This window comes from Mucor velutinosus, assembly GCF_035048745.1.
Source record: "Mucor velutinosus strain NIH1002 chromosome Unknown tig00000093, whole genome shotgun sequence".
Classification (NCBI taxonomy): domain Eukaryota; kingdom Fungi; phylum Mucoromycota; class Mucoromycetes; order Mucorales; family Mucoraceae; genus Mucor; species Mucor velutinosus.
This window is the reverse complement of record NW_027041907.1, coordinates 1,196,823-1,211,983: the sequence shown is the minus strand read 5'-3', so window position 1 is coordinate 1,211,983 and position 15,161 is coordinate 1,196,823. Positions and strand designations below refer to the sequence as shown.

Sequence of the window (15,161 nt, the reverse complement as noted above, 5' to 3'; positions counted from 1 at the left end):
CTAAAGTAAGTAGCGATAACCAAGTGGAGGCAGCCTATCTACCTCCTAGCCTCGGATAAAGTCTTGTTGAGCTTCAGGGATAGGCACATCCACACAACGTAAAAAAAAGGTATGCTTCAAAGAAACATAATAATAATAGAAAAGAAAATTACATGCTACGATACTATAGAAGTATAGTAGTATGTAAGCAAAAAAGGAACACTCACGCTAAGCGAGTCAAAGAAAAGTATAACATACACAACATCGAAGATGTTCAGAACAGCTCGTTGTTGTTGTAACAAAAATGCATACATGAACAACGTGCATGGCGGTAATAGTCGGATGTAAAGCAACACAAACACGCACAATTGCAGGAGCAACAGCAGTACTATAAATATGCAATACAACATAATGACTAATGCTGTTTCATGTAGAGCCACAGAGGAAACACCGCCAGTAAAAGAAAATAAAGAAGAAAGCGCAACAAGGCAAACGTCATGAATGCGTTATCACAAGAAAGGAAGCAATTATATAAGCGTTCAAAGAAGTTTTATATCATTGCGACCAGAAGAAATAAGATACTTACCACTTACCACTGACATAGATAAACCAGAAGAGTATAGGCAATTACCAGAGACAGACCAAAGAACGAGCATGCACCAAATACAGTAGACCAGAAAAGACCAGATTAGCAGCAGCAACACCAGCAACACCGGCACCATAGAAAAACTAAAGAACAAACGACATCAGTAGTGAGCAGGCAAAGACCAAAGAAGTTATCACTTGTCACCACCACAGATAGAGCAGAAAGGACCATATTAGCAGCAACAGCAGCAGCAGCAACACAGGCACCATAAAAGAACCAAAGAACGAACGCCACCAGCAGAGACCAGACAATGACTAAAAAAAGCAACCACTAGACACGATAAACCAAAGAAGCAAGCAGTAGAAATAGCAGAAGAGAAGTAATGGCAGCAGCACCCACGTCAAACAGGCAAAAAAAAATTGTCGAAACCTAATAAACAAATTCGATTAGTGCTGATTCTACATCTTCCGGTGCTAGTTATTGAATGGTACCTACTATATTTCACTTTAAAGAAGCAGTATAAAGCACTTGTAACAGTGCAAGGCCGTGTCATCAAAAGCTAGAGTGTTATTTTCAATCAAAAGGGTTCCAAAACCAATATGGTTTGATACTAAACGCGCTTTGCAAAAAGGGAAAAAAAACGGAGGTATGGAATAATGAAAGGACGCCGTATCCGAAGTCACGACCAGTAGATTCGGCCTCAGCCTTCTGCCGTGGTGGCAGCCGTAAATACTGCACTTTAATCTGAAACTGTGCAGTGGGTATTTTCGTGTTCAAATTTGACTTGGTCTTACATTTTTTAAACGTTTTTCCTAAATTTGACTATGAGATTGTCGTTGTTATACTTTACTTACTAATGCATTTAAAGAGAGTTATTAGAGGCGCATCAAATGATGCTGGTTACTATCAACTTTCAGACCGAAAATAATGAGCAATTTGCAAAAATATGAAAACAACATTTCTGTGAATATGTCAACATTTAGCATATAAAGGTTTCAAAGTAGTAGTTTCCGATGTTGCGTTTCATTCTTACGATCAATTTGATATAATATGTATTATAGAAAAAGTTTTCGCTTTTTGGGTGAAAAACGCGATCGTTTGATTTTCAAGAATTTTCCCTTGCTAGTACTCATCCAAAAGTGAGGATTTTCATGGATTTGCAATGGCCGAAAAAAATTGAGTTAAAGCGTCAGTAAGTAAGGAGTATCAAAGGAGAGACGTTTAGCTCTACTCCAAACGTCCAGAACGCTTTGTAGCATGAGTTATTCGTGCTTCAAAATAGCTATATTTGCACAGAATTTGGTTTAAAAATAAGTTGTAGTATGTTGTGCTGCCAGAAAAGTAAATGAATTACAGTTCTATCTAATGTCCCTGATGTTCTGCACTGTACGGAACTCAATCCCTAAGTTATAGACGCTTTTATTCTAATTCTGACGGTTAGATCTTTCTTTTTGAAATGCTCGATTCCAGTAGTTTTAAGACTTGAGCGTTAATGATATAATGCAAATTGAATCTAACGATTTTTTCGGGTTGAACGAGAAGCTTGTCAGGTCGGCAGGACGCTTTTGTTGTTTAAGATATAGATCATATCTCAGAGGCAAAGATGCTATGCAGCGTGCAATACATGAGAAGGATTGAGCAGGAGCAGAAATGCGTGGTATATTGAGATCGCTTTCTTCAGACAGTGCAAAGGAACAAGAGTGGTGCCATCAAATGGCTAATCTGTATCTTAGTTCCTGAAGTACGGTAGCGTATGATTTTTTGTCTCTGAAAGCGGGCTTCAATTCTGACAAATGTTCTTCCTTCAAATCTACTATATAGAACATTCTATTGTGGATCCTCATTGTTCTTCGCTGACCGGTGGTCTATAAGTTTTTACGCAGCACATCTTTGTTAACTGGTTCAAGGCTTATACAATTATCCCGTATACAAGATCAAAATCCTATCATTGCGGCACTGTCAAATAACTATAAACACCTTCGAAATTTACCCTAGTTTTAATCCTCATTCAATCTTGGAATAATATAATAAATATATTCAGTTCTAATTGTATTTTCTCTGTCTATATTTCGTTATTCTAAAAAATGCTATCCAGTGAAATAGTAAAAGTTTGTACGGGGAAAGGAAAACGGAACAAAGTGATCTCAGCCTATAGTAACAACCATTTGGTTTTATGGGAAAATATCAGATGAGACGGATGAGCCAAGATCAATACGGGCTTCTTTTGTAGATATGATACAATTACACCTGATATAATAATCGGTTAGTGCAAATATCTTTATTAAGCGAGCACAAGCATTCATCTCAAACTCTAGATCTCATGCATTATTCATTTAAAAGCCACTTTGAGCGCATATTATGTTATCATTGATCCCAACCTATTATGTCTATGATGATACAAGTCTCTGTTTCAGTGAAACAATGCATGTATGTCTTCTAATGACTTGCCCGATGTCTATGAGATAGCCTGATGAATATACAAGACGCTATATTCGCAACATGATGTTTTATACGTACCTCAGGTAACCATTTAACTATACCTATCCATAACAGAATGGATATACCAGCATACAGCCAGAACGTACCTGCAGCCGATAATGCATTTGTCATGGATAGAAATGTAGACGCCACTATCAAATTGCATACCCAGTTTGTAGCTGTAGCTATACCATTTGCTTTACCACGCAGCGACAGTGTGAACAGCTCGCTCTGAATAATCCATGGGATGTAACCAAGACCAGTAGCATATGAAGCAACATAGGCAGTCAATGAGAAGAGTAGCATGAAGGTAATGAGGCCATCAGATGCTTTCTCAGGGCAAGTAGCATTTAGAGAGGAGTACAGCATGGTAGTATTTGACATGGGTGCACATGTATTTCGATCTGCGGACCAGCCACAGCGATCATCCAAGATACAACGTGAACAATGGCTAGTGTATTCTACACATTCGTCTTGCTTTGGGATAAATCCTCCTTGTTGTACAGCAAAGGAACCACCCAATGCGAATAAACAGACAATCATAGAGAGCATGGTTATAACAAGAATACAGCGACGACCACGTTTATCAATCAATGTCACTGCAATCATGGTGAATACCATGTTGGTTACTGCTACAATAAGGGCCACCACTGTCGAGTTTTGATGATCTTGAAAGCCTGCCATTTGGAGAATGGTTGCTGCGTAATACATGGCTGTATTGAATCCTGAGAGCTGTTGAGCAGCTTGTAGCATACATGCTATGAAAAGTGCCATATACATTAACATGGTGTAACCTCGTCGTTCTATGTACATACCAATAAGCAGTGGTTTGAGGTTTTGGCGTAGTAGAAAGTCTCGATATGTTCCCAGACTGCTCTGAAGCATATCCTCTTGTATAGTCTCAATTTCCTGATCAATAAATCTGTCAGATACAGATGAGCCATAGATCCTTTGTAGTGTCTGCTTTGCTTCAGCGAGATTGTTTATGGCTACCATACGACGAGGGCTCTCAGGCATGAATGGCATGATGATGAGCTGAATAATAGCAGGAATAGCGCCTACTCCAAACATATATCTCCAGCCACTTGGTTTTTGTGCATAAGCAATGTTGACAACATAGGCCATGACTTGGCCAAATGTAATGACAAGCGTGTTCAATGTTGCTAGCTGACCACGAAAGCTCTTAGGGGCAACCTCACCTACATCAACATTTAGTCATTATGTAAAACTACGCATTCATCAGACTTACTGATATAGACGGGAATGATCATAGAAGCGCTGCCAACGCCAAGCCCAACAACTAGTCTTCCAGACAGTAATGCTGTATAGCTCATTGCAAATGTAAGCATCAAGGAACCCACGATGAAAATAGAAGCGGCACATAATACAAGCGGCTGTAAGTCATGATGCTGCATAAATGAGTTGAATTTTTGTAGTTATTCAGTCAAACAAACCTTTCTACCAAATCTATCAGACAGCTATCATTGAACATACATTTAATATCATCAATTCCAGATTCAATTAGAGAAGCATCCGTACCAGACCAGCAAAAAACCCACCAAAAATAGCTCCTAGGGTGGTTGCGCCAACTATCCATTCTTTTTGCCGTGTTGACATGATGAAATCAGTCTGTATTGGCTGCAATGCTCCAGATATCACTAACGTAGATAATCAGACACTCTTTGCTGTGCAATTGACACTATCGACTGTACCTCCAGTGTCGTAACCAAACAAAAATCCACCTATACAGACACAAAACACAAGCGCATATACAAATAAGGTTCTCTTCTCTACGTCTGCATCTATTATGACTTGGTCCACTTCAAAGCTGCTACTACCATCACCTACTGAAGGGATTCTCTCATAGTGTCGCTTGTTATTGTTCACAGTATCGTCTTTTGTCAGCATATTTTGTAGATAATATTTATCTAGATGGGAGAATGTGGACCGGAGCAAGCAGCTTTAAATTTGAATTCCATCCTCTGCTTTAAAACATGCTGTACTTGTTACACAGTTAGTTTTGGCTTTATTAAGTTGGTCAATATAGAATCTATCTCAAGGCATAAAATAGGCAAATGCATGCACAATCAAAAGAGAATGATTAAACGTACAACTTGTTGAATTGCTGTATTGTTGTCTTGTTCGACGCATCACGTTCAAGACACGGGAACTCATCGCTGGTGCTTGTATAGTTGTTCCGCCCAATGTTTGTCAGCTGCTTGATAATATCGAAAAATGCTTTTTGCTGAGGGTGTTACCTTCCGCGCCACTTGAGAAAGACCTTTTCAAACTTCATCAATCACGCAAGCCATGAGCACCTCGAGCAAGCATTGATAGATAACTTTCCGATAGGTTGGCTTTTACAGATATAAAGTGGCAGCGAAAGAAAAATTGGTTACTGAGCCAGCAGTAAACAGGGTATTTATATCATAGCAAACAATTCAGATTTCTTGCATCCAATCTACTGATAAATGAGACTGATAGCTTCTTGCTTGCTACGGATGCATATAATAACAAGACCAGGATATACAGTATACTCATGGTAGATTTTGTTTATGTGTGTCCAAACTAACTTTCCACAATGAAACGTGTCTTGTCAAACGAGCACGTTTTCCAGTCTAGATTTGGACAGGAAGATCAAGGTGAAAAGATCTGCAGGGAGGGCCAGAATATGCTGTATGGATTAGTGGGGATTGAGTTGTTTTTATTTTGTAAAGGATCTAAATCTATTCATTTAAAAAGATATAGACAAGAAATGATATATATAGAGAATAATAATTGTAAATGTCATATGCCCAAACTAAAGATACACAAAACGGGAAAGAAATATATAATATATAAAAAAGTTTTTAGAGGTTGTTAGAAACCATGAAATGATCCTTGCTGGTTATTTGGAGGCATGTTGGGTCTGGTATTCACATATTGACCTTGAGGGCCGCCCATTTGGCCTTGAGGATATTGCTGTTGATGTTGAGGATGTTGTTGAGGATGATGTTGTTGTTGATGCATTGGCGGACTCATTGGGCCTCTCTGCTGATTCATCGGAGGAGGAGATTGCTGGTGCATGTTAGGATGGGATTGCGCCGCTGATCCGTAGTTTTGCTGAGGGCCCCAAGGACCAGGAGCTGTAGGAGTAGGTTGTAATGGTATATTGTTCTTTGGCATTGGTTGCGGTGCCATTGACTGAGGTCTATAAGTGGGGTAGTATCCTGATCCAGCCTTTGCAGGTGCCTCTTTGGATGGATCAAAATAGTGAGCAGGAGTTGCAGCACTGTTGGACATGTCGGTTTGATAAGACATGTGGGAAACAGAGTCGTCTTCATCAGTGTTGCCGAGTAGTCCACGCTTTGATTCATCTTCTTCAGAAGGCATCATGGTATGCATCAAGTGAGTAGGACCCATCTCACGCATCTGTCTTTCCTTGCGCTCACGTCTCTTGTTGGCTCTCACACGCTTACGCTCATAATCCTCCCAGCGCTTCAATGGCACCTTGGATGGATCAAACACACCGTCCTTCTTTGAGTGGTCGTCCTTGGTTTCGCCTTCTACCTTACGAGTTTCACCCCAGGAGAAATCATCGAAATGCCAGAAAGAGTAGACTGGCAGCACAAAGTTCCAGATTGGCAAGGCAAACAGGTAGACAACCATCCACATCAGATAAACCCACTTGCGAGTTGTGATCAGAATCAAGAATGCTGGAGAGAACAGAACGATGATCAAGAGAATCAGGGGCAGTGCTGCACTGAGACTGTTGATTTCAGTTTGTGCCATGTTGACAATAAGGACGACGGTCAAGATGATAGCGACAGGCAGTGTTAAAGTACCCACCAGATCCATCATTACAACGAATTGCATGGAGAAGCAGAAGGTACCACAGAGATTACGGACGAGTACGAGTTCAAACAAGTTGTGAATGGTAGAGTTGATCCAACGACGACGCTGCGACAAGAGCACCTTGAATTCATCAGGGACAATGGTCTTACAGATAGCATGAGGCGTGAACACCATCTTACGGAAGGGGAAGTTACGGAGCATAAGCGTAGTCAAGAAACGATCTTCACCGAGAAGCAGCAAGTTCTTTTGATGCAGTGTGTCAATGGTGTTGGAGGAGTACTCTTGCACAATTTCAGGCTTTGTAATGATGGGCACCCAATCACCATCGCCCTTGCGAGCCTTGAGACGGTACATACAGAAACAACCAGGCAAACAGGTAACACCACCAAACACAGCTTCGAAGCCCTTGGCCAAGTGATGGGAGATAAAGTACTCGTACACTTGAATAGCAGTGACCCACGAATCTCTCTTGTTGGCAATCTTGGTTTCACCGCACAAGCCCATAATCATGTTGTCATTTACCATACAATTTACCAGCAATCGCATTGAGGTGGGATACACTTTGGTGTCAGCATCCACCATGAGCACCAATTCAAAGTAATCAGGTGTCACGCCCATCAAAAACTGGATCTTTCTAAACAAGTCATAATCAAGCGGCGTCATGCGGTCGTTGTAGGTCACTCTGCTGAAGAAGTTCATCAAGATGAGCTGAGAATCACGTTTACCACGGTTACCAGGCTTGGGCTTGCCTTGCTCGTCAGGATTACCGCACTTGACTACCAAAATCATGGGCACCTTATGACCTTTGCACACTATAGCAGCCGCTTTCGTTAGTATATCCAATTGAGGCTCATCTACGCATCAGTCTGTATTTACCATAATGACCAGCATATACCTTGGCGCAGTTGTGTTGCTTGGAGCCAACAGCCACAGCAATGTAAGGCATAGGCTCAGGATCCTTCATGCTGGGTTGGTTTTCGTCAAATGTCAGCAAGGACAAACACATGTCAGGCGTAGAGATGGTCTCACCATGACCCGTAATAATACCATCAGCAATCAAGAAAAGCAATTTGCGATCATCAGGATAGTCGGTGGCCGACAGTGATTCCACAGTAGCTTGGATACCTTCCGTGTTTTCAGAGTAACATGTAATCAAGAGCACAGTAAAGAGATCATTGCCAACTTCCACTCTCTTACCAGCGACGCCACCAGCAGGGATCAAAGTACTACCTGAATCGTTGCGTTGCATCATACCGGGCTTGATATCAGACATTTCCATTGTTTGTTGATTTCTCATCATAACACTGCTTGCGGCTGATGCAGCTGAGGGTGGTACAGGTGGAGGCGTGCGAGACAGTTTGCGAGACAAGAACCAGGAAAAGATCAAAGCCATGGAGAAACGAGCCAACACGATAGCCAGCACAATACCGAGCGAGGCAGCCAACACAATAGTAGACACGAAACAGCCAGTGGTACTCTTGTCGATATGGCCAGCTCTGTACTTTTGAACAAGGCAGTTGATGGAAGCCTTGAATTCAGGGCGTCTAAACAGCATTTTGGTACCATCACGACCGCCTTCCGCAAAGCTGCTGTTGAGCAAACCACGAATCACTCCATCCAATTCATCATTTACAATAGGTTGAGGGTGTGCCTTGATGTAAGGCTCCATATTCAGCACGTTTCCGTCGACAACAATGAAATAGGTTAAATTGGCGGTGGCGAACTGAGTCCAATCGTAACCCACTTGACGAGAAATATTGACCAAACCATAGGTGCCTTGCAAATTAGCAATGGATGTATCACCATACAAACAGCCGCCAACACCGTTGTTAGCAGAGCAAGGGTTGCTATTGACAGCAGCAAAGGTCAAAGCCTTTTCATTGCCAGGATTAATGCAGTCAGGGATATTGGTGCCATGTGTAAAGTAGTTGGTGATATCAGTTCCAGGCACAGTAGCCAAATTGTAGAAATTGAGGTTTCCTGTTGGATTCGATTTCGACACATTAAATTGCCAGCCCAGCACGCCCAACAAATTAGCTAAATATAAGGAGTTAATTAAGGTATATTAAATCAATTTAATACCAAAAGACTTACGTGCTTGCAGTGTATCGTTATAAGAAGCGTAATTTGCTTGGTTGTTTGCCTGACTCGGAGGACACAGAACTGAATTGAGACCAATCGTGATGAATGCCACAAAACCACCCATACAGGCAATCAGGAAACAGAGCGTGATTTTCTCTCTCCATGCTTGTTGCATACCAGCATCGCCCATCTTGAGTGCCCTCAGCATAGGTGGTAGCGCCCAGAATGTCACTATACGGGAGAACAATACCCAGGGATCAAACACACTACGACTTGCTGTGGGTTTACCAGTTAAGAGTGGTGCGGGTTCTTGATAACGATCAGGGCGAATCAATGTACGACCACGTTGTATATTATGACTAGCATTAGCAATCGAGTTGCCTCCAGGTACGATGCGACGAGTGGGTGCTCTGCCTAATGTGGTTGGACGTCTACCGATCGATGAAGTTGCTGCTCCTCCATTGTTGTAGTGATAATTGTTGTCAGCGGGTGGTTGATAGCCGTACTCTGGCTGTCCAGGGCCACCATTGTTACCATAAGGTGAATCATGTCTTGCTGGAGGCATTTCTTTATATTAATATATTTAGAGTGGCAATGTCTTTTTTGTCTTCTCGCTTCCTTGTTTTAAGGGGTAATATGTATATAAAGAAATCAAGGTTTTATTATCTCAGTACAAGAAAGCGTGAAAAGAGAAGAAGGAAAGAAATGTTTGAAATGTGGAAAAAAGAGGATATAAAAGCACGGGGATGTAATAAACGATTAAAAAGCCCGAGAATATTGAATTCACTTTTACAGAGAACAAGAGGAGATATAGAGAGAGAGAGAGAGAGAGAGAGAAGAGGGTGGTTGAAAGAAGGAGGGCTATTTTTATATGACAAGTATGCACAGATTATACTGGTAGATTGCAAATTAACTTAGTACCTTCCCAAAGCGGAATCTAGTCTAGATTTGATACTCCTTATATGTATTATGGAAACTAGCTATTCGCAGATCAGGAGAGGGAGAGAGAGAGAGAGAGAGAGCAGGGATATAGACGGGGGAAGAGCATAGTAACAAAGAATATAGCATGTAGCAAATATACATCCCCTTTATCTTTATAGTCGAATTCATGATATGTCGAGCAGCACCTGTGGATAGCATCAATGTGGATGTGGGATGCTGGATGATCTCCGCTACGATAGTTTATACGATGAATGCTCTCCATGTCGATCCTGCGCTCTACATTTTGATTGTCTGTGTCCTTTGCGTAAAGCTGTGTGTGCCCTCATGTACATTTTTTTGCATCGTTTTCTTCTCAAATCACCAACAAAGAAAGCAAAACCACCAAAAGGCAACATAGCACGAATTCATCAATTATCTTGTATCACATTAAATTCCATCAGACTGACCCCCTCCTCCCCTTTGATCTAGATTGACAAAAATTACCTGCCCGATGGTTTTATTTCTGCAAGTGTGCTATTAATAAAACATGGTTTAAAATTTATTTATAAAAAAAAAATTAATAAAGAGTGGAAGAAATCCTTAACTTTACTTTGCTCGCGTGTCAATGTTTGCCATAGAATACAAAAGAATGACTGGAAGACAAGCGTTTATTGGATTCCCGGGTATGGCAATCAGAAATCATCAATTAAATACAATATATGTTATTGGGTAATTACAAACTAGCTGAGCATTAATCCATTTTCATCTCGTTTGTATTCTTGTCTAATAGCTGATCAGAAAGGTCAAAAAAGCCACGCGAAAAGCCCAACAAACAAACAATGGATCAAAGCCTCGTCATTTTCTCTCTCTCTTTTTATCTGCTCCAAATAATCGGATTTTCTGGCTCGTTTCCATGTGCGTCTATAAATGTACATCAAAAGCGGCTTTGCATGTATCCATCCAAATTACATTGGGTTTATTCGATTAAATGCTAATATTTCAAGCTATGATGAAAGAGGAAACAATACGATCTGCTGCCCCTTTTTATCCACTGTGCCTGAAAATAGTATAATAATAGAGAAACATGGCCATTGCGACAACATTGGCATCTGCAGATTACTCAACAACCAATTAGCTACACCGTTTTAGTGATATCTGAGCCACTTTTGGTCATTCAGATCACTCAAGGCTTTCCGAGTTTTATATACGTGTGTTTGTATTGATAATGCGCATAAGCATGGCTGAAGACTGTTGCAATGTTGCATTTGGCAGGCGAACATTCAACTGATATATACGAAAATGTCACTTTTCAGTCTTTTACTATCATGCGAAAGCTCTCAATATAAGCCCTGTAACTGTGGAACTGGCTTTTTTTTTAGGATGTTCCACGTCTGTATCAACGAGAGCCACTCTAAAACAGGCGGGCAGCATACGTTCATTACCTCTTACTACTCAAATGTATGCTAAAACAGCGAAATGTGGGTACATTCTGGCCGTGATTTCTCGCGTTACAAGCCGTTTTAAACCGCCAAAACCGCACCAATTGATTGCTCTTTGCTAGCACTTACTTCCTGACACTTTTGCCAAGCTTTTTTGGGATCGCCAAAAATTGATCAAAAATGGACCAAAAATCATGAGGGATACCTCATGGTTTTCATCAAAAATCAAACGATCCCGTTTTCACCTTGAAAATGAAGACTTTCACTATGGTATATATTACATCAAAATGTTTTTCTCGATCCAAAGCAGCGCCTGGAATTTTGTTTAGGAAACTTTTTGTTTGAAAAATCTCGACATTTTGGCCAAAAACCTCATTTCTTACTTTTAAGAATTGATCAATAAGCTCATTCAAAAACTCTATTGTAATTGGCACCACTGGAAGCGCCTTGAAAAGTACTTTTAAAATGTACTAGGAAGTATGGGCTGATCATTACAACTTATATAATCGAATCTTACAAATTAGATTAAAAAGGTCGAAAATAATCTAAAATTAACAAATAAAGGTCAAAAAATTGTACTCGGAGTTGTCACCCATTTTAGCTGGCAAACTTGATGATGATGCCCTTTCCATAAAGACAATCAATGTTTGTGAAGCTAACAACAAGGGACTGCAATTCAAATAAGTACTATACCTTGACATGGCTATATTTCTTGTATTTTTTTTTTGTTGATTTTGGTACATGGTAATCTGAATAGTTGCAGATTGCTCATCCAAATTCGAAATGGAATATAGTCATTCTTTTCAGCATTGTACATTGGTAAAGTATTGATTATGGATAATTTTATGAGTAGATGAAGATAAAAGAAGGGTATTGTATGATACATCAGAGTATATTAAATGAAGTAGAGGTCAGTCCACTACCAACCACCATCGCCGCCGGCCGATGCTGAACCGCCTTGATCCATGTTGTAGCGATCACCTCGAATGGCTCTACCTTTGCGAATTTCCTCGTAAGCTTTCGCCTCTGCTGGATCAGAAGGGCCCACACCTCGTATAGGGGGAGAAGTGACATGCGCACTGAATGATTGAGGACATTCTTCGATACGTTGACCAAAGAGAGGAGCAGGATGAGGTTCTGCTGGATGCACCTCCTGAGTGATTCTTTGAGCAGGCAACTCGTATCTAATGTTGAGCTCCGTCATGATATCCTTGAGAGCGAGCATAAATCTTGTCTTTCTTTGGAATCGTTTACCCAGTTCTTGCCAGTTGCCTTTATGCGGCAGCCATATGTTCAGAATGAGTTGATTGACATCGACAATGTCAATGACACGTAGATCAAATCCAGGTCCAAATTCACGGCTTTGGCTGGTGACCCAGGCAAGCAAACGGTCGTGTAGCTCCCAGAACTGATTGGTGGTTGTACGGAAATCAATGTTGATCTTGATGGACTCCCCCATGCTTCCAGAACGTCGTACATTGGTGATCAATTTTGTCATTAATACAGTAGTGGGTGCGTAGATGAGCTGGCCATCGCCAGAGACAAAGGAGGTGCCCATGACACCCATATTATGAACAAGCAGGTATTGGCCATCCACCAAGACATAATCACCCGCATCGTAAGGATGTGTCACGAACAGAAACAAGATGCTTTCAAATGTATTCTTGGCAGTGTTACCAAATACAAATGTCAGAGCCAACAGGATGGAGCCCAAAGGGACAAGCGAGTGCCACACCTCAACATTAAAGATGGCAAATGAGGTCAACAAGAGTGCCACCAGACTGATGGCGAACAGCATATAGTCTATCTTGCCAAGCGCTTGGCCTGTATCACGCATGGAAATGGCAATATCTTTACGCTCACGGTAGATGTGCACTACTGTATCACGAAACTCTCGGCGGGTAATATCACCGTTGCCATCTCGATCAAAAATATCAAAAGCGACTTTAGCGTCCTGAGTGGTCTTGAAGTAAGGTTCGAAATCAGAAATGAGCAAGCAACGTCGTGCCTGATTTTCTCCTGGCAAGATACCGTCTGGATAAGCTAGTGATATATAAAGTTTTTTGGCATTTTTCCTTGCATATTCATCGCTATTAATATCCATATCTTTTCGCATATGACGGCTGACATGTGGTTGTTCATTGATGACGGCTCGCTTCAGATTCTTCTTGAATGAATATAGCAGATCACTTGAGCTAAGTTGCCTGTAAGTAAGATCACCTCGACCAGACATGTATTCACTGGTACTGACGCTGGGAGATATGCCTGTGCTAAGGCCTAGGGAGCTTGCAGTAGCAGCAGCAGCAGCAGTTGTCGTCGCGGTATCTAGGAAATCACTAGTGGATTGAGCTGATAGATCGGGTCGTTTGCGGTTTCTCATTCTAGATGCCGCGGTGGATGCTCGATATCGAAACTCGGCCTTACCAAGTGTGTCTAAAACTAATCAGAAATTGGAGTTAGTAAGTATCAACAATCCAGCGGTGCATTCAGGAGAGGATTGACTGATTTACTCTTAATGGCTCGCCTATTAGCCTTGGCGCGATCCTTGAATGCAAATCTATGAAATCTTGAAGCTATGTATTTTTTTTTTAGAATTGAAAAGGAGATGTGTATATAAATTAGATACAGGCACTAACCACATTTATACATGGATAATGTTTCTTACCTACAACCTGAATAATGGTTTTCTGTACTAGTAGAAACACCGAGGCTACAAACAAACAAGCAAAGACTCTCCATAGTGTGGTTGTGTACGGCTGCTTGAGAACAGACTAGCAGGCCATGCAATCCGATCAGAAACGACAATCCAATGGCAATGGTAATCCCGATGAAACTTACCGGATAAGCAATTGTGATCAAAAAGGCCCAAGTTCCCCAGTTCCAAGCAGTGATTACCAAAAGGCCAATGTAGTATTTTAGGCTCATGTAATACTAAATATCATGAAACAGAATGTCAGACGCTGGAAAAAGCTATTTTTATACAACACATTTGTTACCTCCATGTAGCTCTTGACCTTCTCGGATCTGCGACCCTTAAAGAACCATACCCATTTGGTTACTATATACGGAACTGCTTCTGTCATAAATGTGCTCAACCATACAATGTGCCACATAAATGCAGCCCAGTACATCCACACCTGGACGTTGTCTCGAATGTTTTCAAAGCTGGGATCATCCTCCTCCCTTGGCGAGGGCCGAGGAAAGTAAATATAGACACACACGCCCACAGTAATAAAGATGGCAGAGCCAATGGCTGCAATGACAACACGCTTCATAAAGAGAGATAGGTAATGCCAAAAACAATATTTTCGGTATAGTCTCTTGGCTCGCTGAAACGTAGTATTTCGTTTAACGGAACGGGCGCTTTGTTTGTCTGCATTGCCATCACTGTCATTCCAATCGAAATTATGGTCCTTGTCATCGTCAATGTCGTTGGATGAATCACTGCTTGATTCCAGTTCCTGCTCCAGTTCGTCTTCAAGTAATGTGTTTTTGTGCGGCTTTGGAAAAGGCGGGCTGCCTTCAATGGACGTAGCATTGCTGTCACGGTAGTGCATGTTATGGACATCTTGAGCACTATCAACACTCCATTTCTCATTGTCTACATGCAATGGCGATGGCGTGTAGGCGGCGTAGCTTACATGTTGGTCTTGTAGGGTGGGCTCCAAGTCTGTCAAATCAGCTTGTGGTGCTTGTGTCTCTCTGCTCATGTCTACAGAGGTAAAGTAGCCTTGCGCATCCGGATGATGATCCTGATTGTTGCTCTGCGTTTTCATGTAGAAATGTAATCAAAACGAGAAAAAGAGGGTCTTGAAGAGATGTAAAATTTGACAGCTCATTTA

The 15,161-nt window shown here is 41.3% G+C and overlaps 3 protein-coding genes across 3 annotated transcripts; all 3 read right to left on the bottom strand.

Moving 5' to 3' along the window:
* Positions 1–2,975: 2,975 nt before the first annotated feature.
* Positions 2,976–4,951, bottom strand: ATC70_002139 (uncharacterized protein; the record flags this gene model as incomplete). Its single annotated transcript, XM_064821521.1, has 8 exons — positions 2,976–3,020; positions 3,083–3,099; positions 3,151–3,801; positions 3,859–4,242; positions 4,293–4,437; positions 4,498–4,521; positions 4,583–4,701; positions 4,756–4,951. The coding sequence occupies 8 exons, from the start codon at positions 4,949–4,951 to the stop codon at positions 2,976–2,978; spliced, it is 1,581 nt and encodes a 526-aa protein (XP_064681207.1).
* Positions 4,952–5,902: 951 nt separating this feature from the next.
* On the bottom strand, positions 5,903–9,524 carry RPL31B_1 (60S ribosomal protein L31B; the record flags this gene model as incomplete). The annotated part of the gene is made up of 3 exons (XM_064821520.1): positions 5,903–7,689; positions 7,754–8,914; positions 8,972–9,524. The coding sequence occupies 3 exons, from the start codon at positions 9,522–9,524 to the stop codon at positions 5,903–5,905; spliced, it is 3,501 nt and encodes a 1,166-aa protein (XP_064681206.1).
* A 2,714-nt stretch (positions 9,525–12,238) lies between these two features.
* ATC70_002137 (uncharacterized protein) lies at positions 12,239–15,095 on the bottom strand (the record flags this gene model as incomplete). The annotated part of the gene is made up of 4 exons (XM_064821519.1): positions 12,239–13,758; positions 13,985–14,090; positions 14,158–14,250; positions 14,316–15,095. The coding sequence occupies 4 exons, from the start codon at positions 15,093–15,095 to the stop codon at positions 12,239–12,241; spliced, it is 2,499 nt and encodes an 832-aa protein (XP_064681205.1).
* Positions 15,096–15,161: the final 66 nt, after the last annotated feature.